The sequence below is a fragment of the Lagenorhynchus albirostris genome, chromosome X, assembly GCF_949774975.1.
Source record: "Lagenorhynchus albirostris chromosome X, mLagAlb1.1, whole genome shotgun sequence".
Classification (NCBI taxonomy): domain Eukaryota; kingdom Metazoa; phylum Chordata; class Mammalia; order Artiodactyla; family Delphinidae; genus Lagenorhynchus; species Lagenorhynchus albirostris.
The window spans coordinates 84579808-84604380 of NC_083116.1; the positions used below are offsets into that span (position 1 = coordinate 84579808).

Sequence of the window (24573 nt, forward strand, 5' to 3'; positions counted from 1 at the left end):
ATGCTACACTTTGCTCTTTATTTTCAGGCTCAAGTCAGCTAGAGGCACACAACAAAGCAGAGGACAGGAGGCGGCCCAGCCCCAAGAGAGGTGCAGGTGTGGTGGGGATCCAAGGCAGCTTGTTTCTCAGGCATAGGTGGTGACATACTGGGGCCCCATGTTCCCAAAGTAGGAACGTTCCCACTCACTCATGAGCTCGAAGTGCACAGGACGACGACAGAAGTTGCAGGCAGCTATAGATACATCCTGGAGGGGCAGCCCCACCTCAGTCCAGGCTGCCAGCAGCTTCTCTGAAGGTAGTGAGGGGAGGGGAGGGAAATAATTGGTTAGAGTAGGTCTTAATCGCTGTGTCACATTACAGATGTGCCAAGATATTGATCCCCCCAACTCTTTGAGATGTCTCGGAACCAGAGGTATCCTCAGTTTGCTCCACCGTGTGCTATGAATGTTAGCATTTGTGTATGGGTGCTGTGATGTATAAAAGTTTGAGAAGCACTCATGTGACATAATTTGAAGCTATACTGACCTGGCCTGAACCAAGCCCTAAGTACAGGACATGCTGTGGCTCAAGAAGTGAATCCATCTAGTTGGAAACTCCTAGCCTGGTGAGGAAGGTGACACTGACACTACCCACACAGTGTCGTCAGTATTGTGACCTGGGAGCCTGGGGCAGCGGTTTTTCCTAGAGGGAGTGGGAGCCCAGAAGACAGAACCTGACCTTGCTGTCAGAAGTACCTCAGTTGTGTCTCTGTCCCTGGCTTTTTTTCATGCCTACTCCCTGTGTGATCTCATCTAGTTTTATGGCTTTAAATACCATCACATGCTGATGATTGTGAAATTTTCATCTCTAGCCCAAAGCTGTATCCTGAATTCTAGACTTGTGTATCCAATTGCCTTTCTATATCTCCACCTGGATATCTAGTAGGCATCTGTAACTTAACATGAGCACAACTGAGCTACTGATCTCCCTACTCTCCACCAAGTCTACCCTACTTTCAGCCTTACCCATCTCAGTTGATGGCAATTCCAGTTGCTCAGTACAAAAATGTTTGAGCCATCCTTTATTTTCCTCTTTCTTCCTACCATACATCCAGTCTATCAGCAAATACCATTGGCTCTACCTTCAAAATCTGACCACTTCTCATCACCTACAGTGCTATTGTCAGGTCTGAGCCACCATAATTTCTTAACCCGGAATATTACAGTAGCCCCCTAATGGATGTCCCTGCTCCCAGTCTTTCAGTCTATTCTCAACATAGAAGTCAGAGAAATTCTTTTAAAACCTGAATCAGATATGTTACTCCTCTGCTTAAATCCTTCAGAAGGCTCTCCATTTCAGAGTTAAAGCCATAACCCTTCCAGTGGCCTATAATACCCTACACAGTCTAGCCCACATTGCCCCTCCTCAGTTTTCTGTCTCTTTCCCTCTTGCTCACACCACTCCATCCACACTCATCTACTTACTGTTCTTCAAATACAGAAGGAATACTGCTGTGTTAGGGTCTTCCTTGTCTTAGGCTGTTCTCTCTGCCTGGGATGCCCTTCTCTTAGATTTCTGCCCAGCTAACTCCTTCACCTCCTTCATATCTTTGCTCAAGTGTCACTTTGGTTGTCTCTACCCATAACACTCCATTTAATGCTACAACCCTCCTCCAAGCTAGCCCATGTATCCCCCCAACCAGCACGTTTTTTCTGCTCTATTTTTTTCCATAGTGCTTAGAACTACCATGCTATTTAATTTGCACTTACTTTTTAAAGTGTTTTTTGACTATCTCCTTCCACTAGAATGTAAGTTCCAGAAGAATAGGGAATTTGTGTCTGTTTTGTTTACTACTGGATCCCCAGCACCTAGAACAGTATCTAGCACACAGTAGGTACTCAATAAATATGTGTCGAAAGAATGAATGAAAGGATGCCTGATTAAGTCTAGAAGATGAAAAGAAGTAAGCCAGAGTAAGGGGTGAGGGAGGGCATTCCAATCAGAAAGGAGCATCATTAGCAAAATCCCAGAGGTAAGAGGCTAGAGCAAAATGAGGGAACTATAAATCATTCAGTGTAGCTGGAGAAATAAAATGAATGTGGGCAAGAAGTGAGGGCATAGAGTTCACCATGTTGAAGGCACTGAATGCCATGCCAAGGAGCTTTGACTGTTCTCCAGGCCAGTTGTCTCCAATTTGGGGGCTTATACATCCTATTAGTACAAAAGTTATAGTATGTACCTCCAATGTATGTATTTTTTATATACTATATACGTATATTATTGTCACTCTATATATTAGAGATCAATATCAGTCACGCTTAATTTCCTATTTTTTAATATAAAAAGTAAACATAAAATTCTAATAAATCCCCTTACCCTATGGATCATCTTGCATACCTCACCTTGGAGACCACTGCTCTAGTCTAGACAATAGGGAAAAATGAAGAGGTTTAGGCAAGAGAGCTATATGGTCAGATTTTTAGAAAAATCCCTCTAGTGGTCAATATGGATAAGGGATTAGAAGGAAGCAAGAGAGAAGCAGGAAAATTAGGAAGAAATCACATTGACATGGCTTAAAGAAGTGGCAGTGGAGAAAAGACATTAGAGAGCGATTGTAGAGAACATTTGCAAGATTTCGTGATGGGTTGGCTATGACATTGAAGGACTGACTGGTGGAGTCATGGTGGATGCCTCATATTTCTTTCCTGCAAAAGCCCAGCATAAATGGACACTCAGAGAACTGAGAGTACTGAGAGGTCTATAATTGAAGCCTGGAGCAAGTGAGAGGACTGAGCAAAAGGTCCAGAAGTCTAGATCATTAGTTCACAGAGGTAGTATACAGATCTAGTGGTATGAGCATGGATGTAGAAACAGACTCTGCAGTTCAAATCTATTAGCTGTGTGACTTTGGACCAGTTATTATATATTTTTATGCCTCAATTTCTACATGTAAAAAATGGAAATACTAATAATACCATCTGTACCCCATGAGGATTAGATGAGTTTATACATGTAAAGTGTTTAGAACAGTTCTTGGCACGTGGTAAATACTTAATAAATGTTGGCTAGCATTATTTGATGTTTTTAAATGAATGAATGAATGGCACCTACCTGTCTTTTCTTCCCGGGACTCTCATTCTGCCTATGCTCCAGACAAACAGAATGACTGTTGCCCATGCCTGCCCTCTGTTTTCCTATCTCTAGGTCCATGCTCATGGAATTCCCTTATTCTGGAATGTCCTTACACCATACCACATGTACTTCAAGGTGCAGCAGGACTTCCTTACCAATAAAGCCTCTTTAATTTCACCCTTCCTATACCCTCTCTAGCCATAAATGAGCACTCTCCTTCCAGTTCCCAGAGTACTGGAACTCATCACACTGGACCAGTACGATCCATGTTTATGTCTGTCTCCTTTGCTATACCATCAACTGCCTATGTGTCTTTCACCCAACAGACCTAGAAAGAGAACCTGCTCTATGCCAGGCCCTGCACCCAACAGGAATCCAGTAAACTTTAGGTGAATTGACTAAACTGGCATCTTTCAGAGTGCCGAATCCTAACCACTAGACCACCAGAGAGCATCTAAACTGGCATCCTTCAGGATAAAACCCAAACTATTCAGCTCTACAAGCCTCTAAATCTTGTGTTGTCTTTGTAGGTTCATAGATAAACACTGCCCTCCACCCCTCCATTCTTACTACCCTACATTCCAATAACAACTGCTTATTCTTGATAAGTCCCAGGCTACTTCTCACCCTCCTCCTTGCCTTTCTTCATGCTCTTCCTTCTGCTAGGAATACCCCTACTACACCCTCTTTCTTCTCTTGGCCCAATACCACACAGCTTTGTAAGACTCAGCTCAGGTGTCACCTCCACTAGGAAGCCTGTCTTGAATCCCACAGGTTGGGTCAGGCCCCTCCTCTCTGCTCCCACAACTCCCCCATACATTGTCTTTGTTGAATTTTGATCAGCCCTTGAAGTCATTGTTTGGGTCTGCTATGATCTCCTCAACCAAACTGAAGCCCTATGAGTATAAGGACTGTTTCTCATTAATTTATGACCCTAGTATAGGGTCTGGCACATAATAGATGTTCCAGGAATATATTTTTAAACTGAATGGCATCCATTCTCAACTTCTTCACATACTGGGGCTGAAGGGAAGGAGAGTACTGTAGGCACCCATGTTGAGGACTTACCCACAAAGTCTTCCATCATCTGAGGGCTGTGGTGGGGGGAGGGTGCCAAGCGCAGCAGCTCCTCACCCCGGGGGACAGTTGGGTAGTTGATGGCTTGCACATAGATGCCATGCTTGGAGAGCAGGAGATCACAGATCCTGCTGTTCAGTGCTGCATCACCCACCTGGGCTCAGGAGAAAAGTCTGTCAGTATCTGCTACCCTGGGACCACTATCACTAGCTCCATTAAGTAGGTGGAGGGAACCAGATCAAGGAACACCACTGAATTTGGGGACATATTTTTTCATAAAAGGCTTAGTCAGTGGCAGGTCTAGAATTTCTATCAAGGAGTTGCTCAGAGGCAGCAAGCAAATTTGAGATGCATGTACCTCAATGTTCATAGCAGCACATACACACACACAGTGGAATATTACTCAGCCATAAAAGAGTGAAATATTGCCATTTGTAGCAACATGTATGGACCTGGAGAATATTATACTAAATGAAGTAAGACAGAGAAAGACAAATATTATATGATATCACTTATATGTGGAGACTAAAAGATAATACAAATGAATCTATAAAGAAAACAGACTCACAGAAAACAAACTTATGGATGCCTAAGGGGAAAGGGAGGAGGGGAGGGATAAATTAGGAGTATGGGATTAACAGATACAAACTACTATACATAAAATACATAAGCAACAAGGATTTACTACATAACACAGGGAACTATAGTCACAGGGAACTATTAAATATATAACACAGGGAACTATTACTATCTTGTAATAACCTATAATGGAAAATAATCTGAAAAAAATATATATATAACTGAATCACTTTGCTGTACACCTGAAACTAACACAATATTGTAAGTCAACTATACTGCAATTAAAAAAAAATGAAAGGAGGTGAAGGTGGCACTAGGGACCTTGTCTTGAAGTTGTTGGCAGAGCAAGCATACTTAGCTAGTATGTTAATTTGGGGTGCTTCTGAGTAGGAAGATAAACCCCCCCAAGCCACCTCTGGGGTGCTGCCACTGGGTTAATTAAAGAAACATATTTACAAAAGCAGTCTTTCAAGGGAACATTGGGTTGGCCCAAGAACAGTGACCATTCTCATCAATAAAGGTCACAAAAAATTGTCCTTACCATACCCCAGCTTACCGACACACACAAATAGATGTCATTTAAGAGTTTAAGAAAGAATTAGCAGTTCATTTTTTTAACATCTTTATTGGAGTATAATTGCTTTGCACTGGTGTGTTAGTTTCTGCCGTATAACAAAGTGAATCCGCTATACATATACATACATACATGTATACATACATATACATATGTCCCCATATCTCCTCCCTCTTGCATCTCCCTCCCACCCTCCCTATCCCACCCCTCTAGGTGAACACAAAGCACCGAGCTGATCTCCCTGTGCTATGTGGCTGCTTCCCACTAGCTATCTATTTTATATTTGGTAATGTATATATGTCTATACTACTCTCACTTCATCCCAGCTTACCCTACCCCCTCCCTATGTCCTCAAGTGCATTCTCAAAGTCTGCGTCTTTATTCCTGTCCTGCCCCTAGGTTCTTCAGAACCTTTTTTTTTTTTTAACATTCCGTATATATGTGTTAGCATATGGTATTTGTTTTTCTCTTTCTGACTTCACTCTATATGACAGTCGCTAGGTCCATCAAAAGAGTCATGTACCACAATGTTCATTGCAACTGTATTTACAATAGCCAGGACATGGAAGCAACCTAAGTGTACATCGACAGATGAATGGATAAAGAAAGTGTGGCTCGTACATACAATAGCGGTTCTTGTTTTTTTTCGGTATGTGGGCCTCTCACTGCTGTGGCCTCTCCTGCCGCGGAGCACAGGCTCCGGACGCGCAGGCTCGACGGCATGGCTTATGGGCCCAGTTGCTCTGTGCCACGTGGGATCCTCCCGGACCGGGGCACGAGCCTGCGTCCCCTGCATCGTCAAGGCGGACTCTCAACGACTGCGCCACCAGGGAAGCCCCAGAGGTTCATTTTTAAAGGCAGTAAACACAAACATAGTTGGGAATCCAAAGTAGCAGCTAGCCCCATGGATTTTGATTTTCTATTTTCTGACTTCAGTTCTCCGTTAAGAAATACATTTCACACCATGACCGTACTATACACACATACACATAAACGTGCATATACGCAACTGAAACAAATTTCTCATAAAACAATACCCTTACTATGTGTGATGTGCTCCAACATTTCCTATTCTATTTCTTCTATTTTTGAATGCTAATCATAACCCACTAAACTGACTTTGTGTCCCATTAATGGTCTTGATCCACAGTTTGAAAAAACTGAGGGTCAGGACAGTCTAATAAGCATGAGATAATAGCTAATGCAAAATAAGCATGAGATAATGCAAACAAAAAAAAAAGGACTGGCTAATCCAGAATGACTGATAATTTTTCAAAAAGGGCAACAAAACTGGCAATAAGGAGGATGATTAACAAGAAAGCAGAGTTGACAGGAACAGGTGTTGGTTTGCTGGGTGTGGGAAGGCTCCCAGAAGAGATAGGTAGAGAAGGAAATGGGCAGTGTGGGGCTCTCACCCGAATGGGGATGATGTGGCTGGGGCATGGGATGACAGGAAGGCCTCTGTCCATTAGTAGCTGACGCATGTGCTTGACATTGCGCTGGTGGGCCCGCCTCAGGGCTTGGCCCTCCTCTCCCTTGAGCAGCCGCACGGATTCCAGAGCCCCAGAGAGCACCATGGGAGGCAGTGAAGTGGTGAAGATGAAGCCAGCAGCATAGGAGCGCACCATGTCCACCAAGTCACGGGTGCTGGCGATATAGCCGCCCACACAGCCAAAGGCCTTGCCTGGAGACAAGGAGGAGAATGAGGAGGATATGCACAGACCCCATTATCAGTCCCCCAAGGAACAGGGTCATGCACCAGGTAACACAAGGCGGTATACCAAAAGCTGGAGCTCCAGACTCCCTTCACAGGCCTCTGTTCATCTCCCCTGTCCATGACAAGGCAGACAGAGCTGATAATTCTGCTGCTTTGAGATAGGACTTTCAAGGGCTGCCATATGCAATGACTAGATATGCAGGAGCTGGGTGGGACCATCAACTGGTTAGGCCCAAAAGTGGAGCTAAAATGAAGTTTGGGGCTGGGGTGGGGGAGGAGTTTAGAACCACAACTCTCCACTCACTGAGTTGAACTTGGCTATTTGGCCTGGCTCAGGGGTCTTCTCAGAAAACCCTCCCAGACTTTCTCAGCAACTCTGCAGTGGGGTGGGAGTGGGATGAGAGAATCCACGAGTTCCATAGCCTGGGGCTGTAAATTCTACCCGAATATCTCCTGCAGTTGTGGGGAGGAGGAAGAAAAGGGTCTTCTAGGGGCTTCCTTTCTGGATTGTATATAAGGGCAACTCAAGGGACTCACTCACCAAGAGTTCCAGAGATGATGTCAATCTTGTGCATAATTCCATCACGCTCCCCAATCCCAGCACCCCGGGACCCATACAGTCCTACAGCATGAACCTCATCCACGAACGTCAGAGCCCCATACTGGTGGGCCACATCACACAACTCCTCAAGGGGACAGATGGCACCTGAGCAAAGCCAACAAATAGAGGTAGATCATAACCCTTCCCCAGCTCCATCTCCAGCACGGAATTTGTGACCCATAACTACTTTAGGTTGGGAAAGGAGGTGGGTGTGCACTGTCAGTTGGGGCTATGCCAAACCTCTTTATATGTGTTGACTAATTTCACCCCACTCCCACCCAAGCTGTGTGTGTGTGTGTTTTCTCCAACCTGTGATTAAGACTTGCCTCTTTCTATTTTTACTTCATTCTGATAATATCTGTCATCTTGTTTATGCTATTTGCCAGCCTCTCTCTGCTTCTTTTTTTTTTCTGTACAAGTCTGTGTATTTCCATCTAGGATTGGCACTAGCCTATATGATGTCTTTGTTTAAATAAATTGAAAAAAATAACCTTTTGCTCCAGGTTAATGTAGTCCTGATTTTAGATCCTGCTCGCCCCCTAAGCCAAGTACTGTTGGCAGCCCTGTCAATATTATTATTCTTCACTGGTCCTCCCTATTTCTGTCTTTCTGGCTTTTTGTCACTATCTCTCTTTTTGTGGCTATTTCCATCTTTGTTTCTCTATTTTTCTATCTCTGCCTCTGTTTTTCTCTCTCCTCTCCACTTCCTCCCTCTGTCTCTTTGTCAGTGTCTCTCTCACTCCCTCCCTCACGTTCCTCTCTCACTTCTCTCTTTCTTACTGTTTGTGTCCCTTTTTTATCTACCTTTCTGACTTCAGACTTTTTTTCTCTATATCTTTCTCTCTTTCTGAGTTTCTTTGTGCCTCTGTGTCTTTTCTGTGTCTCTGTGGGAATATATTTCTGTCTCATCTCTGTCAATGTTGTTACTTGAGGGCCCCCACCCACAGACTCAGTCTCAATATACTGAATGAAAGTGAATTAGAAGTAATCTGTATGTTCCTGTACATTTTCCATGCAGATTTACCATTTTTCCCTGTTATTCTATACATCTTCTATGCTGATAGTCGTTTATAAGGTCTTCAAATGGCTGTGACTCTCATGTATAGACTTTGTGGCCACTCTACATATACAAGAACCCACACTTCTGCCATTCCCCATCGCTGGAAACTAATGGTACAGGGAGTTGGAATACAGAAGAAACTTCTTCTGGTGGGAACAGGGACTCCAGGCCTGGATAAAAGTATGTGAGCTGGGACAACAGGAGGGGAGAAAACCACAGGAGTTGGAGCCCAAGACAAAAAGGACAGTGTGATGGCTCAAGCATCATTTCAGTGGGAGGAATTCAGCCCTATGGTTGACAATTTAGGCAGGGTTTCCACCAAAAGAATCAGGAACCATTCATTTGCAAGTGTAAGGAAGTAGAATGGTTCCAACATGGCTTTCACTACAGAAATAATGAATTAGAGGGAATTCCCTAGTGGTACAGTGATTAGGACTCTGTGCTCTCACTGCTGAGGGCCCAGGTTTGATCCCTGGTCGGGGAGCTAAGGTCCCACAAGCCATGCAGTGTGGCCAAAAAAAAAAAAAAAAAAAAGAATGAATGAATTAGAGTAGTCTCAGTGGTAGAAATATAATCATTGTTAGTTGTAGAACTGTGAAAGAGGGCATGACAATAAGTTCATTATATAAATTAACTTACTTAAATTCTCGCAGCTACTCTATTATTATCATCTCCATTTTTAAAGGTAAGGCAACTGAGACACAGAGCAATTAAGAAACTTGCCCAAGCTAGTAAGTTGTCATACTGGGACTTGAACATGGATAGTTTGGTTCAACAGCCTGTGCATCACCATTGCTTGATGTGATGGCACTTACATTGGCTAAATCAGAGAACACAGTGGACTCTCCTTTGTTTCACTTGGAAAAGTGACAAGTTGAAATGAAGTGAGGACCTCTTCCTTTTAATAAATCCAGAAGGTTATGCCTAAAACACATGACTTCTGCTTAAAAGGGACAACAATGGAATGATTTGAGCATTGTTTCAGTTGGGAAAAGAAAAGAGGTAGGATGATATTGGACCCTGAAAAATCTCCCAGGTAATGGTTTGTGAAATTTTCTGTTGCAGAAACCAGACACTGGGATGATTGATTTGTACTTCTAATGGAGGGAGTGTCATGTGAAGGAATTGGAATCGTACATCCTAGGGTGCAGCTACTCACTTTGGCACCAATTTACTGAGCCAACCAAGACAAATTGCATACTGTCTCCGCACTTTAGTTTCTTAACCTTTGAGATCAGTGTAATAGCTGCCTCCATCCTTTGGCAGTTACTGGTTGTGTGACCTAGGGCAAGTCACTTCACTTGTTTATGTCTCAATTTCCTCATATAAATAAACAGAAATAATGATAGCACCTACCTCATAGAATCACTGTGAAGATTAAGTGAATTAATACATGTAAAATACTAATAATTTTGCTTGGCACATAATAAGCACTATAAATGTTAGCTGTTATCATTATCATCATAGTTTTTGTGAGACCAATTTTAGTAAACATACACTCACACATATACATACCATCCATGGAGTGAACAGTCTCAAAGGCCACAATTTTGGGTGTCTCAGGGTTAGACTTCTTTAGAAGTTTCTTCAGGTGGTCAGGGTCATTGTGCCTGAAGACAAACTTCGCTGCTCCACTATTGCGGATACCTTGGATCATTGAAGCATGGTTGCCTGCATCTGAGTAAATCTCGCACCCTGAAGAACCGGATGCATAATGCTTAAGCTTCAGTCCCAGTATTCACACTTCAACCTCAGGATTGACCTGGCAGGGACAGAGAGCCAACCCTTTCCTCCCTTTAAAGACTCTGCTCTGCTTCTCCATCCTCTGGAAGCCTTTGTAACACCTCTTCCTCTCTTGGAAGAACTCCTCTGCCCTGAAATTCTGACCCCTACACTCTTCCCTCCAGGCATTTCTAACTCTGGTCTGGCCTTTGACTATCTTGGGGTGGAGGAAATTTGAATTTCCCAAGAAGCTCCAGAGTTTCCTGAGTACAGGACCTAGGTTCCTTCTCCTAGACACCAAGATTAAGCCTTAGAAAGGAGTTTATCCCAGGGAATATTTGCTGATTTGGACTGATGCTAGATTCTTCCTGATCTAGATGAAATCCCACCTCTTCCAGGTAGCATCCTTCTGCTTATAGTTACAGGGTAGACACTTATCAGACTTTCACAATTTGAATCATAAGCTCATGACAAGTCAGAGCTGGAAGGGCCATTGGTGACCATGGAATCTAATCCCTTTACTGTACAAGTGAGGAAGCTAAGGTCCAGAGAGGGGAAGACCTTTCTCTAGGACCTGAGGAATGCAGGGCTTTTTACTGGACAATGCTGGGAGACCAGGTAGAGATGGGAAATTGGTGGATGGAGTTGATCCCTGGGCCCCCAAAACTGCACTGACATCAAGGAACTGTGGCCTTTCATTAGAGTGAGGGATCACTTCTACCTGTGGAAATCAGGCATGACTTCCTGGAGGACCTGCTGTGAAAGATAACTAGACTGGGAATTTCTAGGGAGCAGGAGCCACATCTTTTTATCTTTCTGTCTCTGGTACCCAGGTTAAGACTAAGTGTACTTTAGATGTTAAGCAAACCTTTCCTGAATGAATGAATGAATGAATGGATAAAAAACAAATTACTGATTTTCAAGTGAGTGAATGAATATATGAATTAATATATTACTGAATGAAAGAGTGAGAGGAGGGGTGTCAAAAGATGAGCCTGAAGAGATAGGTAGAGGCCAGATTATTGAGGGCTTTAGAAGGCATTATAAAGAGTTTGGATTTGGTCCTAAGGGCAGTGGGGATCTATTAAAGGGTTTGGGGCAGGGGAGTAACAAAGATAGGTTTGCATTTTTAAAATGTGATTTGATTGTTGTGAAGAATATATTGTAGGAGGGCAAAGGTGAAATCAAGAAAATGATGTTGGTCTAGGTGAGGATGGTGGCAGAGGAAATGGAAAGAAGTTGAATTCTAATGGCTGAAGAGGGGGTTCACTGAAAACATTCCCAAAGATGTTGGCTTTAGCTGGGGTTATGTGTGATCTCGGAAAAAGTTTCTGAGAAGCAGTGGAGGTGTTTACAGTGTGCTGAAAAATAGACAGGAACTGAGGAAGTGGATAACAAGTGTGGAGACTTCTCTCAAGCAGTTTGGCTGTTATAGGGAGGAGAGAGAAGGGCAGTAGCTAGAGAGTGATGAGGGCAAGTGTTTTTTTTTTTTTGAGATGCAAAAGACTTCAACATTTTTAAAGAGAGGGAGAGGCTAAAGATACAGGAGGGAGAGAGAGAACTCATAGATCAAGGTTCCTGAAGAGGTAGAGGGCACAGAGCACCAATGTAAGAATTAGTCAACAAGAAAAAGGGCACCTCTTCTACTGTGACAGGAGAGAAGGAGAGAGGAGAGGACATAGGGGAATGCTCATGAGTTTATAAGTAGTTTGAGGCAAGAAGTTGAGGACATTACTGCGTGGGGTCTTCTATTTTCCGTGTGGTAGGAGGTGAAGTCATTTGCTGTGGTTGAAAGTCAGGTGGAGGTGTAAGAAGGCTGAAGAGATCGGGGTTTGGCAAAGTTACCTTGGAGACTTGGAGAGCTGACTATGAAAACAGGATTGCCAGGCAGCATAGAGGACCTGGTAGACATTGGGGATCATGAATTTTTAATGGCTCCCATCTGAGCAATTATATAAGACCAGGATTGACATAAAGAAGGTGGAGAGGGCTTCCCTGGTGGCGCAGTGGTTGAGAGTCCGCCTGCTGATGCAGGGGACACGGGTTCGTGCCCCGGTCCGGGAGGATCCCACATGCCACGGAGCGGCTGGGCCCGTGAGCCATGGCTGCTGAGCTTGCGCGTCCGGAGCCTGTGCTCCGCAACGGGAGAGGCCACAGCAGTGAGAGGCCCGCGTACCAAAAAAAAAAAAAAAAAAAAAAAAAAAGAAGGTGGAGAGTTATATTCATCCAGAGTTGGGCTATGATGGAAGGATGACAGGCATATGAGTTGAAGACATTATTGGCTAGAGAATGGGGGAGTAGGAACATGGGATTCAGATGGGATCTAGTGTATAAGTGAAGGGATTGGCTTTAGGCAGAAGGAGAGATGCGCTTTCAATTTGTAAAAGGAAAGAATGAAAGAAGGGTACATGAACAGTCAGATGAATTTGTGGATTTGGTGGCTATAAGTTAAAGGAGCTCCTGTCTGGTGGCTTCTGTTTTCTTTGTGTTGTAAGATGTGAGGTTATTTGCTAAGAGTGAAGGAGGAGGTAGCTACAGGTTTTAGAAGGGGGAAGAAAGTTTGAAAAAGTTGATGTAGGGACATAAAAGGACTGTTTATAAGTGTTAAGAGTGCAGTTGAGTTGGGAAATGATAAATTTATGATGTTACCCTTCTGTGAGTTTGGGATATAGTCATCCAGTGTTGAGGAGATGCAAGGTGGGTAATAAGGAAGGGCAATGGGAGCAAGTGAACTCAGAAGACAGGGAAGGAGTGATGGAGGCAGTAAACCTGGATGCTGTAGTGCAGGATACCACCCCTGAACAAAGCTCAGGCACCAGGCTTACCTGGCAAGATCTTGGCCAAGGTGAAGAGAGTAGAGTCATTGGCCACAAAGCAGGAAGAGAATAGCAGGGCTGAGTCCTTCTGGTGCAGCTCAGCCAGCTCTTGCTCCAGCTCAACATGAAACCTGCTGGTACCCGAGATGTTGCGGGTGCCACCAGCTCCAGCTCCGTGACGCTGCAGGGTCTCTCTGGCCAGGAGAAAACAGAAAGGGGACAAGGAGAAGAAATTCTTGTCAGATTCTGAGGAACTGGGTAGGTTTCTCTTCCTTGAAGGGGATCAGTATTGATTTAGTGACTCTATGAGCTGTGTCCTTTGTGACCAGGTAGAGGGCAGGCTGGGAACAATGGGGAGAAATGGACCTTCCTTCTCAGGCTGAAAGCACTCAGGGATGGAGGGAGAAGCCATGTTGAGCTTGATTAGCTTGGAAGACCTTCTAGAGGAGTTAGCACATCATCTCTGGCAATACTCATTCTGCAGCCAGAGTAAGAACTCATAGAGAGTGGGCCTTGCTTGGTTTCTCATCCTTTCCTTTGTAGCACTGGACACCAAAGAGTTTGGAAAACATAGCTTTTGACTTAGTTCATGTCTGAGGATTAGATTTGCTGGAAGACTTTGGACAAAAGGGGTGTTGGGTGGAAACAAGGTTTCCACTGTCAGCTCTGCCTTTTCCTTCCATGAGTGGCTTTGGCTCTTCTCTGGATGTCTCCCCACAGCTCATGGCTCAGACCCTACTACTCACTGTGTGGCTTGCAAGACCCGAGGGTGCCGGCTCATGCCCAGGTAGTCATTACTGCACCAGACAGACACATCCTTTGAAGCCACAGATGCCTCAAAGAAGTGTTCGGCAAAGGGGTATGCATCAGCCCAGCGGTTCACAGTTTTGAAAACACGATAGGTATGGTCCTGTTTCTTCTCCATGATTTTGTTCCTAAAAAACTGGTCATAACCAAAGACATGGTTTCCTGCAGGAGTAGAAATGGGGATGAGAAGAATTCATTTTAAATTACTTCCTGGCTAGTCCATATTTTATTCATGCTGTTGATTTGGTGTTCTCCAATTCTCTTTCCATTTATTCATTTATTTGATCAGTCATTAACTTACTGGGTCACATTAACTCTCTACTATTTCATTCAAGCATCCCTTTGCTTACTCACTGACTCATTCACTTAGTAATTTATTTATACATTCACTCAGGCTTCCTACCCTTGGCATGGCCTCATCTCTTTTCCCAAGGTTAGTATGGCACCCTCCTTACTAGAATCACTACTTCTAGTTTCAGTGGAAGAATGTTGATGGGTCTAGTTTCTAGTCATAGCTCTGCCACTTCCTAGTTGTGTAATCTTGAGCAAGTCATGAATCCTCTTAGTTTTAATTTCCTCATCTGTAGAATGGGATTAATAATATCTTCCCTGCAGAATTGTGACCATCTGATGACAAACAGAATGTAATACACCCAAACTAGTGTCTGGCACATAGTAGTAGTATTATGATTATTGTAATATAGTAGTAGTAGTAATAATAATAATAATTTTAAATAATATTATTATAACCAACATTTAATAAGTGCCTATTACATGTAATACCCTCTCTTAGGAACTTACAGATATTATTTCATTTATTCCTCATAACAACCCTATGTGGTAAGTTCTATTAGTATCTCCATTTTACAAGTGCGGAAACAGAGACTTATGGAGGTTAGGTAACTTGACCAAGGTCATACAGCACATAAGTGGCCTACAAATAAGTGACCTAGAGTCTACTTCTTTAACCATTACTACTACAAAATGGAGCAACCCTACTTTTAGGATAAATTGAAATAATGTATGCCAGTGGGCTTGTTGAACTCCAGAACTCTATCCATGAGACAGAAATCATGATTGTTGCAGATGGCAACTTATATGGTAGGGGGGTAAATTGGAAACATCTTTGCTGTGGGGATGTTTGGAAATATGTACCAAGTGTTTTTAAAATGCACATGCTGACATACCTAGGGGAATATTTGCAGCATGTTTAACAGAAAAATTGATATCCAGAATTTATTTTTTAGAAACTCTGAACAATTATTATGGAAAATTTTAACCCAATAGAAAAGTGGGCAAATAATATAAACAGACAATTCAATAAATGTAGAAAAAGATGCTTAATCGGGGAAAATCAAAAGGCAAAAACAAATTTTCACTCATCAAATTGATAAAGATTTTAAAATGTGATAATACTAAGTGCTGGAGAGCGTGTGAGAATATGGATTCTCTTTGATAACTGGTACACCACTTTGGAGGACTAATTGGCAATATTTATTAATATTGAAAATGTACACACCCTTACGTCCTGAGAATCGTCACCTCTTAGTGTCTATTCTAGAGGAACACTTACCTATATACATGAGGTACATTCAAGGATGTTTGTTGCACCTCTGTTTGTAATAGGAAAAATTGGAAGCAACCCAATAGAGGAATAACTAAATACTCTATAGTACAGCCACACTAAGTCTAAGATAATACTATATATTATCTTTGGATACATTTATATGTATGTAAAACCAACATACAATGTAGAGTGGAAGAATACACACAAAAAGTTGGAAACAATTACCTGAAATATAGGTGCTTGGTTAACTAAATGATGTTGCATTCATGCTACAGAACACATTCAACCATTAATAATTATTATGCAGCTCTATGTTTAGGGACATTGAATAATGCCCCTAACATATTGTTAAGTGAACAAAGCGTAATAACAAACTCCAGGTGGAATAAGATCACATTTCTAATAACAACATGTGTGTGGAGGGAAGTGTAGTTGTGTGTGTGTGTGTGTGTGTGTGTGTGTGTGTGTGTGTGTGTGTGTGTGTTTAGTCATAGGAAAATATCTGGAAAAAGTATGACAAAAAGCTAATGGTGGATGGTGGAACTCTGAGTGCTTTAAATTTCCCTCTTTATATTCTTTTTATATTGGGAAAATAAAACATTCTATTATGAAAAATGAATATAAACACATATAAGAAAGGGGAAAAAGGCTCTCTGCAAAGGATGAGAGTTTTTGAGGGAAACATGGAGAAGAAATAATAGGAATACACCTAATATTTAATGAAGCTTCATAACAAGTTAGAAGCACTTCCATAAGTGTAATTTTATTTCCTTCTCATAATAACTTGTTGAGTTATTAAAATCTCACTGGAGGGGAGTGACTCACTTTCTAAAGCATGCAGATACAGCAAGTGCCAGCATTAAAATTTAAACTCAGATTCCCTTTGGCTCTAAAGTGCTTTCTTGCCATTGCCTCTACTGTGTCAGAAGCCCTTTCAGCATTCCTTCCATATTCCTACCCCTTTTACTTCCTCCTCAGCAAACTCACCAGCCATGTTGTTCTGAATCAGGTGTGTGACCTTCTCTGAATTTTTCTCTGGCTCCTGGGGACTGAAGAATGGCTTCCTCAGGCTGGTTGAGGCCAGGGAGATGGGCAGGTCTGAGAAGGAGTATGGGATTCGTTGGCCATGAAAAAAAGGGGGGAAAAAGAAAGCATGTGCTATCTTCTTTAAACACAATACAACATATAAATATTCAAGTTTAGGAAGGAGGGAAGCCTTGTACAGAGAGAAGAAATATTCTGAAAAGTTAGCCCTTTCTCATCTCCCCAAGTGGAGACTTATATGTCAGGAAGCCATCCATAGGCTGAATTACACTTCTCTTCACTAGGACTTTCCCTTGGGTGAGACAACTGGAGCACCAATGCTGAGTCTTTCACTTGGAAGGTAGATGCAGGACAGTGTACCTTACTCTTCTTTTCTGAAAGTCATTAAAATTCAATTTTGAAATTTTTACTCTTAATTATATCCCAAAAGGGTCTATGAAAGATGTGGACTGTATGGCCAACTCTCAAGTGTGGCCAACTCTCAAGTGTGGCCTTCAGTGGTCTGCACCAATTGAGTTCACCTGGGCTCCATACCCTTCTAAAGAATGTAGCTGCTTCCAAAACTCACTCTTTTATGCAAATCCAGATTGTCATAGAGTGGTATTGCTTAAATGTGGGAGCCCAGCCTGTTGGAATCCATTTAGCCACTTGGGAGAGAGGAGGCAGAACTCTAGAGGGCTCATTTTAGACTAATAGCTAAAAGTTACAGAAGCATGTATGTGTGTTGGGGAGGGTGCATTTCAGTGCACAGTCTATACTATTTAGTAACATGGTTCCCCTGGAAAAGACTGGACTTCCATCATGAAATGTATACTAGCTGCCCTGAGCTGCCTAGCTCAGGACTGTAATAAAGTGAAATCAAGCATTAGGTGTAGAGGTTACATGAGGTGGAACTTAACTCCAACCTGTCTTGAAAGTCTTCACATCCTCCTGGACTTCTGGGGCTGCCTTCTGCACAATTTTACTCTTCCCATCCTGGAGTTCCAACAGCATGAAGGGACAGTGGCTCTTGGCCCAAGATGGAGAGTCTACGTAAAGTTAAGAGAGTAAGTGGCAGTGAGCTTCTAGCTGTAAGTTTAACAGTGGTCACTGAGAAGTACTATATCTCAAAGCTCTATCTCAGGCTATGGTAGAGACACAGAGATGGATGTATCTGGTCCCTAGGGGAGTTCCTGAGTTGTTGGGGATGGCACATACTGAAGACACATTATGAGCAGTGCTGGGATTGGAGGGAGGACATGGGCTAGAAGAGGAAAGGGACATGACCCAGAATTGGATTTGGACAGGCTGGAAGTCTAGGTAGGCTTCATAGAGGAGATGATGCCCAAGTTAAATGTTGCATGAGAAGTATGAGATACTCTAGTAAAGATAATGGGAGAGAGTCATTTGACAGGTGCAAAGACACAGAAACTTAAGAAAACAGAGTTAATCCAGACAACTTTAGTTTCAGCATGACTGGAGTATATAGAATGTGAGGGGAATGAGAGTGAAACTCCTTTTAGAGATACTGCCAGAAGTCAGAGGCCAGTGAACTCTTAGGCAAGCTCATTCTTCCTTGATACTTTTCACATGAACCCTTCCAATTATTAGGTAATGATGACCAATATGACTTGGAATCTTATCTCTAGGATCCAGACATTCTCCCCCATTTGCCAGCAGTGACTTCTTACCCCCTCCAGCCTTGGTTGCCTTAAGGTGGATTTGAGAACAGGTTGTTCCTTGGGTGGCCAGGATGGGACAGCGTCCAATACCAAACAGGAACTGGTGAGTCTTAATCATCTTGCCCAGGATGGCTGTGGGGCTCCGGATAAGCACTGGGCAACGCTGTAGCAACATGGCTGCTGCCACCCTCTTGAGCCCGAAGTTCTGCATAAGATGTGGAAGAGATGAGATTCCACCATGAAGACCTGGCTGAAAGCCAAGGGTCATTCTTGTGTTTGATCCTTTGCCTTTAGCTTCTCACCCAATGCTTGCCTCCCTCCCTAGAGATGCCTTTATTGTCATTTCAGGGTAAGAACTTTCCAAATATTAAAATGTACTAATAGGGCATCAGAGAGGAAGAAACAGGAAACTGATCATTAGACAAAAGAGGTGAAGAAAAGAGTTCCCACTGGAGGTCAGAAAGCCTGAATTCTGATTCAGACTCTGCCACTGACCTGCTCTGTGATGGTAAGGATCATTGAAGTCTGATTGTGTGTGGCAGGATGAGAGTTGACAACCCACCAACCCTTTGATCAACACTTAGGGCTAAGACTCTTTCTAAGAATATTGGCCTCAGCCAAATGAAGATTCAACCTGCTAATGCAGACAGATGCCATTGACAAGGGCTCATGAGGCTTCACTCAGAGTGTTTCCTGAGCAGACCCAGTCAGAGAGACAAGGAGCTTGAGGCCATAGGTACCAGCTTAAGTAGATTCAGGAAATAGGACAAAAGGGCACCATGTGCCACGAGACAGATATTTTACTGTCTTTGAATTTTCTCCTGGAGTTTTGAAAATCAGATAGAGATGTAGGTGAAAGCAAGACCCAAGGAATCTGGGAAACAAGTCTATAGGTGAATGAAAGAGGCAGAGACTAAGACAGAAGAGAGAATCGGGGTGGGGAGAATATAAGAAAAAAATACACATAGTAGGCATTCAATAAATATTTGTTGAATTGGGGAGTAAATTAATGAATGAGCAGGGACTCAAATGGAGGAAAGAGAAGAGAGGAAGGGTCATAAAGAAAGAAAAATTAGGAAAGATAAAAGGAGGAAAGTAAGAGAACAAAGGTGCAATGGTAGTAGTGGAGTTACAAGAGAAATAGCGGGAGAGAGATCAAAGCAAGAGGAAAGGGGACAGGTAGAGATAAGAACAGGGAGAAGAGGACTGATCCAGAAAAGCAGAGGACAAGAGGATTATGGGAAATATAGAAGGTAGGGAAAGAGACTGAGATAAAAGAAAGAATGAAAGAGAGAAGATGAGAGAAGAGAGAGAGGGAGAGAGAAACAGAGCAGAGGTAGAGTTAGAGACAGATAGACAGAGGGACAAAAAAGGGATATGAGGCGAAATCAAGGAGCATGGCTGAATATACAAAGACTCAGAAAACTGAAAGCAGGAGAGGAGAGAATCCAGCAGAGGCAGAGAGTCAGTCAGGAACAAAGGTAAAGGAGAAATTCTGTCAGAGATTGTGTGGGTGGGGGAGAACAACAAAGAAGAGCTAGGGAAAGAGGATCTTGGCCCTCCCTACTGAGGGAGATTAGAGTGAGACTGAGTTAGAGCTAAGATCAAAGGATAGAGACAGAGAGATGGCTAAGGTGGGTTGGGGGTTGTGATGAGGGAGGGCTGAGACATATAAAGACAAAGAGAGCTAGAGATAGCAAGAGGGAGAAATAGATTAAAAGAAAAAGGACAAACTAGAGATCCAGCATCAGAGGGTGAGACAAGATATGGGACAGGATAATGGGAGAGAGATGGAGGAATGTGGTAAGACTAAGGCCCTCCCACCACCAGGAGAGCTACTTAGTAGAACCTAACAGCACCTCTAGTATTTAAGGCTTTATGTTGTGAGGGAAAAGTGAACAGGAGGAACTCGTGGCCATGTCGTCATATGACAACCTCCTTCACCTCTTACAGAGCAATACTCCTCCCTTCTAGATCTCATAGAGCAAACACCCTCCTCCTAACTCACAAAGCAGCCTCTTCCCCTTGTTCCATCCCAGAGCATCCTCCTCCAACTCTCGCAGGCTGTCATAAGAGCATACGTTGGTATGTGCGGTAGGGTGTGTGGGTCCTGAAATTGGGAAAGGCCAAGGGGTGTTGAAAGGACTAATGAAACTCATGTTAAGACTTTAGGAAAGTGCCTAAAAGAAAATCTTAGCTTTTCTTATTTCAATTCCAGCTCCCCAACTCCTTGTTGGACGTTCTTGGAAAGTCACTTCCCCTCTTTGGGTCTCAGCTTTCATCAGCTGTCAAATGTAAGGTATTTATGTCTACCTCATATGGTAGGTAATGAATTGGATTTGATGCCTACCTTATATCTGGAGATATGAGTTTCCCTTCTCCTGCCTTCCTGCAAAGGCTAAACTGCTTGGAACTGAGCCTGCAGACCACAGATAAGGCTCCCAGAGTTTATCACGTTTAGGGTCTGACCACTCCCGAAGCTGAGACCAGGGTGTGGAAGAGAAGAGGAGTTCCTTTCTAGAATCATGTCTGTGCATCTGGCTGGGGCTGACCCTAGCTATTGGTGGTGAGGGGGGCGGATGGCCCAGGGAGAGGAGGCAAAGCAGATGGCCAGGTTCCAGGCTCCTGCAAATTCCTTTCCCCAACATTAACAACAATAATGACAACATTGGGGTATATAATGTGAAGAAAAACCCCCAAGATTGGAAGCAAAGTCCAGTCCTGCCTTTGGATGATGGTGAATCCCACCCCCAGGTATAAAAACAGAAGTTCAGTACACACATCATCTCTAAGGGGCTTTCGGCCATGATATTCTCAGGGACCTGGGAAAATATAGGCTACTTCTTGGAATTTGTTGAATTATCAAGTTCTTTCAAGCTTCAGTTCCAGTTTCTCTGTTCTGGCACTCCTTTCCTGGAATTTGCCCTGCCTCACTCTGCCTGCCCATCTTGGGCTCTGTTTCCATTCTATCTTACTACCTATCATGAGACTGGAGAGAGTAAAATCAAATCAGAGGAGTATTTTAGGCAATTTAGGGTATTAAGAGCACAGCCTCTGGAGCCAGACTACTTGCATTTGAATCCTGGCTCTACCACTCACTAGCTCTGGGACATTAGAAAAGTCATGTCTCTGCTCTATGTCTTATATCTTTAAAATGTAGATAATAACAAGGACAATCTACTTCACAGGGATGTTGTGAAGATCCAGTAAGATAATCTATATAAAGTATATAGAAGAGTGCCTATCCTAGAGTAAATGCTGAAAAAGTGTTATCTGTTCTTTTTTATATTCTACATTTTCTATGTAGGGAAAGTGAAGGTATAGTCAAGGGAAGTAACATCATGAATACACCAGACCAGGTCTGGAAACTTGATTCTTGTCTCAATCCTGATTCTTGTCCTGATTCTGTTACAACTTACTATATGAACTTGGGCTCTGTATTTTCCCTCTCTGGGCCTCAGTTTCTCCAAAAACATTGGACTAGATAGCTCCATAGATTCCATCTGGTTCTACCAGTCAAACACTCACAGAGTTCTCACTGTGCCATACCCCTTTGTAAATGCTTCACATACATTGACTTATTTAATCTTCATGACAACCCTGTGAGTTATATACTAATATCAACTTTATTTCAAAGATGAGGAAACTGAGGGCCCAAAAGATTAAGTAACCTGTTCAGGTCACAGAGCTACTAAGTAGGAGAACCAGGATTTGAACCTAGTCAATCTGGTTCCAGAGCCTACTAACTTAACCACTATGGATCTATGATTCTAATATTACTACACATTATCCTGACTGAGAGCCTGACTCCAGGCATAAATCCACTCTCCTACACTAACAGGTCCCTTTCTGGGACACTTGATTTTGAGTTGTAACCAATGCCTTTACCACAGGAACAGATTTCTAACTGAAGCGGAATTTCAGGCACTGGTGAACATTCATTCATTCATACATTCATTCATTCCATTATTTAACAACTTATGCACCAATCTTTGCCGGGGTCTTCTTAAAACAATGCTTTTACCCAAGGAGGTAACTGTGAAATTTTGGACCAAGTGATAGAGCATTACTAGAAGATTTTCCCTACACCTTAAAATCCTCTCTCGTGTCAGCAGCCAATCTGCAGTCCCAGAGATCAGAGGGGCCAACCACAACTCTACCCCAGGAGAGAGCCAGAAACCACTCATTGCAGCGTTCCTCGATCTCTCTCTCCCCTTTGTGGCCTGCTTTGAAAGAATCAGTTAAGTCTGGAGGGGATGTGGTCACTTCTCTTCAGGAGTTGGAAGCATCAGGATTTACTTCCCTTCCTAGCACCCTCTCCCCATCATGGAAGAATCATAAAGAATTTTAGATTCCTGGAATCAGAATCAGAAATTCTTAGAAACAAAAATTTAGAAGACCATGAAATAAAACTTAGAAGAGGTTGTGGAAATCATAGGCCAAGCCCTTTTTTTCAAAGGATGAATGATTTGCCTCATAGTGAATTAGGGTGAGAAAACAAATCAATTGACTTTCAGCATAGGGCCCCATTCTTCTCCCACCATCTCCCCTTATTTCTGCTAATTATTCAACTCTCAATTCCCTCAAATCTCTCCCTTCCCAATTCATCATTCCCACCACCCCACATTCACTTTGTTTTCTCTCCCTACCTCTGGCCCTCTGGGGTCTGACCCATTGAGCTCTGTTGTCAGCCAAGGAGAGAGAAGGAGTCAAAGTGAGGGAGGAATGGAGAATTGCCAAAAAAAAAAATACCAAGACCTCTTCTTGGGAGACAGAGAAGGAATGGAAGAAATAGAAAAACTGCGAGACTGAGAGATACAGAGTAGAAGAAAGAGATGGAAAGGGAGAGAGAGATTTAGAGGAAAAGATACATATAGACCTCAGAAAAAGGAAAAATAAGAGAAAGCTAGAGTGTCAGAGAATGATGAAGTAAAGTGAGTGATCTTGAAAACTAACAGAGGAGAGGAAACGAGGAAAAAAGACAAAGGAAAGCTGAAAACTGGGAAAGACAGGAAGAGACATAGGAGGCAAAAAGAAAATGACAGAGTGACAGATTCTAAGGAACAGACAAAGTCAGATCTAGTCAGGCCAGAGAGTCAGCATATACAGCCTTGAGGTGGGCAAGCAGACCAAGAGAGAGGGCACCAGGCTGAAAGCAACACTTACCTGTTGCCCTGCACTGAGGACGAACGAACGACGGGTTGGGTGCTGTGGGTCAGGACCTGGTTTTATCCCTTCTCCCTTGGCTCAACTCCACCCACCCCGCCTTCTGCTGGCCTGGCCCTGCATTGGCCCCAAAGGTATCTCAGGCCCTTGCTAGAGATAAAACCCAATGTAGTCCCCTCTTGTCTCCCACCCTCACCCAGCACCGGCTCTCCCCTCTCTATTTTCTTTCCCTTCTCCCTCTGGAGTAGTAAAATGAGTTTGCTGGCTTTGGAATTAGACCATCCCTATATGGCTAGGGCACCTTGAGCAAAACCATCTATCTCTCTGACCCTCATTTTCCTCAACTATAAAAGGAGGGCAGTAAAAGTCAGAAGCAACTGTAGCACAAGAGGGAAGGGCTCTGTAACAGTTAGCTTCCATAGATGACATCCAGGTCATTGTAACAATTCAGTAATATCATGTACAGAAAACACAACACAGTGCCTGGTCCAAAGAAATAACAGCTAATGTTGATTGAGTGCCTACTATGCACCTTTGTTAAGTGCTTTACATGGATAAATTTAGCCCATCCTCATAAGGACCTTATGAGAAAGGTATTATTATTCCCATGTTACAGATGAAGAAACTAGGGCTCAGAGAAGTGAGACAACTAACTGATAATTACCGAGATAGTAAGTTCAGAGTCCAACTATGAACTCAGGCAGTCTGGTTCCAGAACCTGTACTCTTTAAGCACTATTCTCCCTTTCAGGATATACAGTTAAAAATTTGAAGTTCTCTATTTCCTCTTTTTATTACCAACTCCTTATCCCTTTGTAATTTTCTTCTCCTCACTATCTTCTTTTTTCTTTCTCAATCCTAGGGCAGCAGGACGATGTCATAACCAGGCAATTTCATCTGTGGAGCAGATTATCATCATTAATAGTATATTAACATAAATGGAATCATACTCTATAATGATTTGCAATTTCCTTTTTTTCTATTTGACCACATGGCAATATGCCATGTAGTTCTTTCCATATAAATTCTTTCTTTTTTGTGGAGTCATACTATTCAAGAATCTGAATGTTA

The 24573-nt window shown here is 42.9% G+C and overlaps 1 protein-coding gene across 1 annotated transcript; it reads right to left on the reverse strand.

Annotated features, from left to right (window-relative positions):
- Positions 1-4: 4 nt before the first annotated feature.
- On the reverse strand, positions 5-23523 carry ALAS2 (5'-aminolevulinate synthase 2). Its single transcript, XM_060138103.1, has 11 exons — positions 23504-23523; positions 18347-18542; positions 17582-17704; positions 16620-16730; positions 14005-14227; positions 13268-13452; positions 10236-10415; positions 7601-7765; positions 6758-7026; positions 4181-4343; positions 5-290 (listed from the first exon to the last, which is right to left on the reverse strand). The coding sequence occupies exons 2-11, from the start codon at positions 18510-18512 to the stop codon at positions 127-129; spliced, it is 1749 nt and encodes a 582-aa protein (XP_059994086.1). The 5' UTR covers positions 18513-18542; positions 23504-23523; the 3' UTR covers positions 5-126.
- Positions 23524-24573: the final 1050 nt, after the last annotated feature.

Coding starts and splice junctions, on each gene's coding strand:
- ALAS2 (XM_060138103.1), bottom strand. CDS start 18,512: ATGTTGCTACAGCGTTGCCCAGTGCTTATCCGGAGCCCCACAGCCATC. Junction 14,228..16,619: donor GATTCAGAACAACATGGCTG/GTGAGTTTGCTG, acceptor CTACTCCTGCAG/GAAACCATGTCTTTGGTTAT. Junction 291..4,180: donor GATGATGGAAGACTTTGTGG/GTAAGTCCTCAA, acceptor CACTACCTTCAG/AGAAGCTGCTGGCAGCCTGG.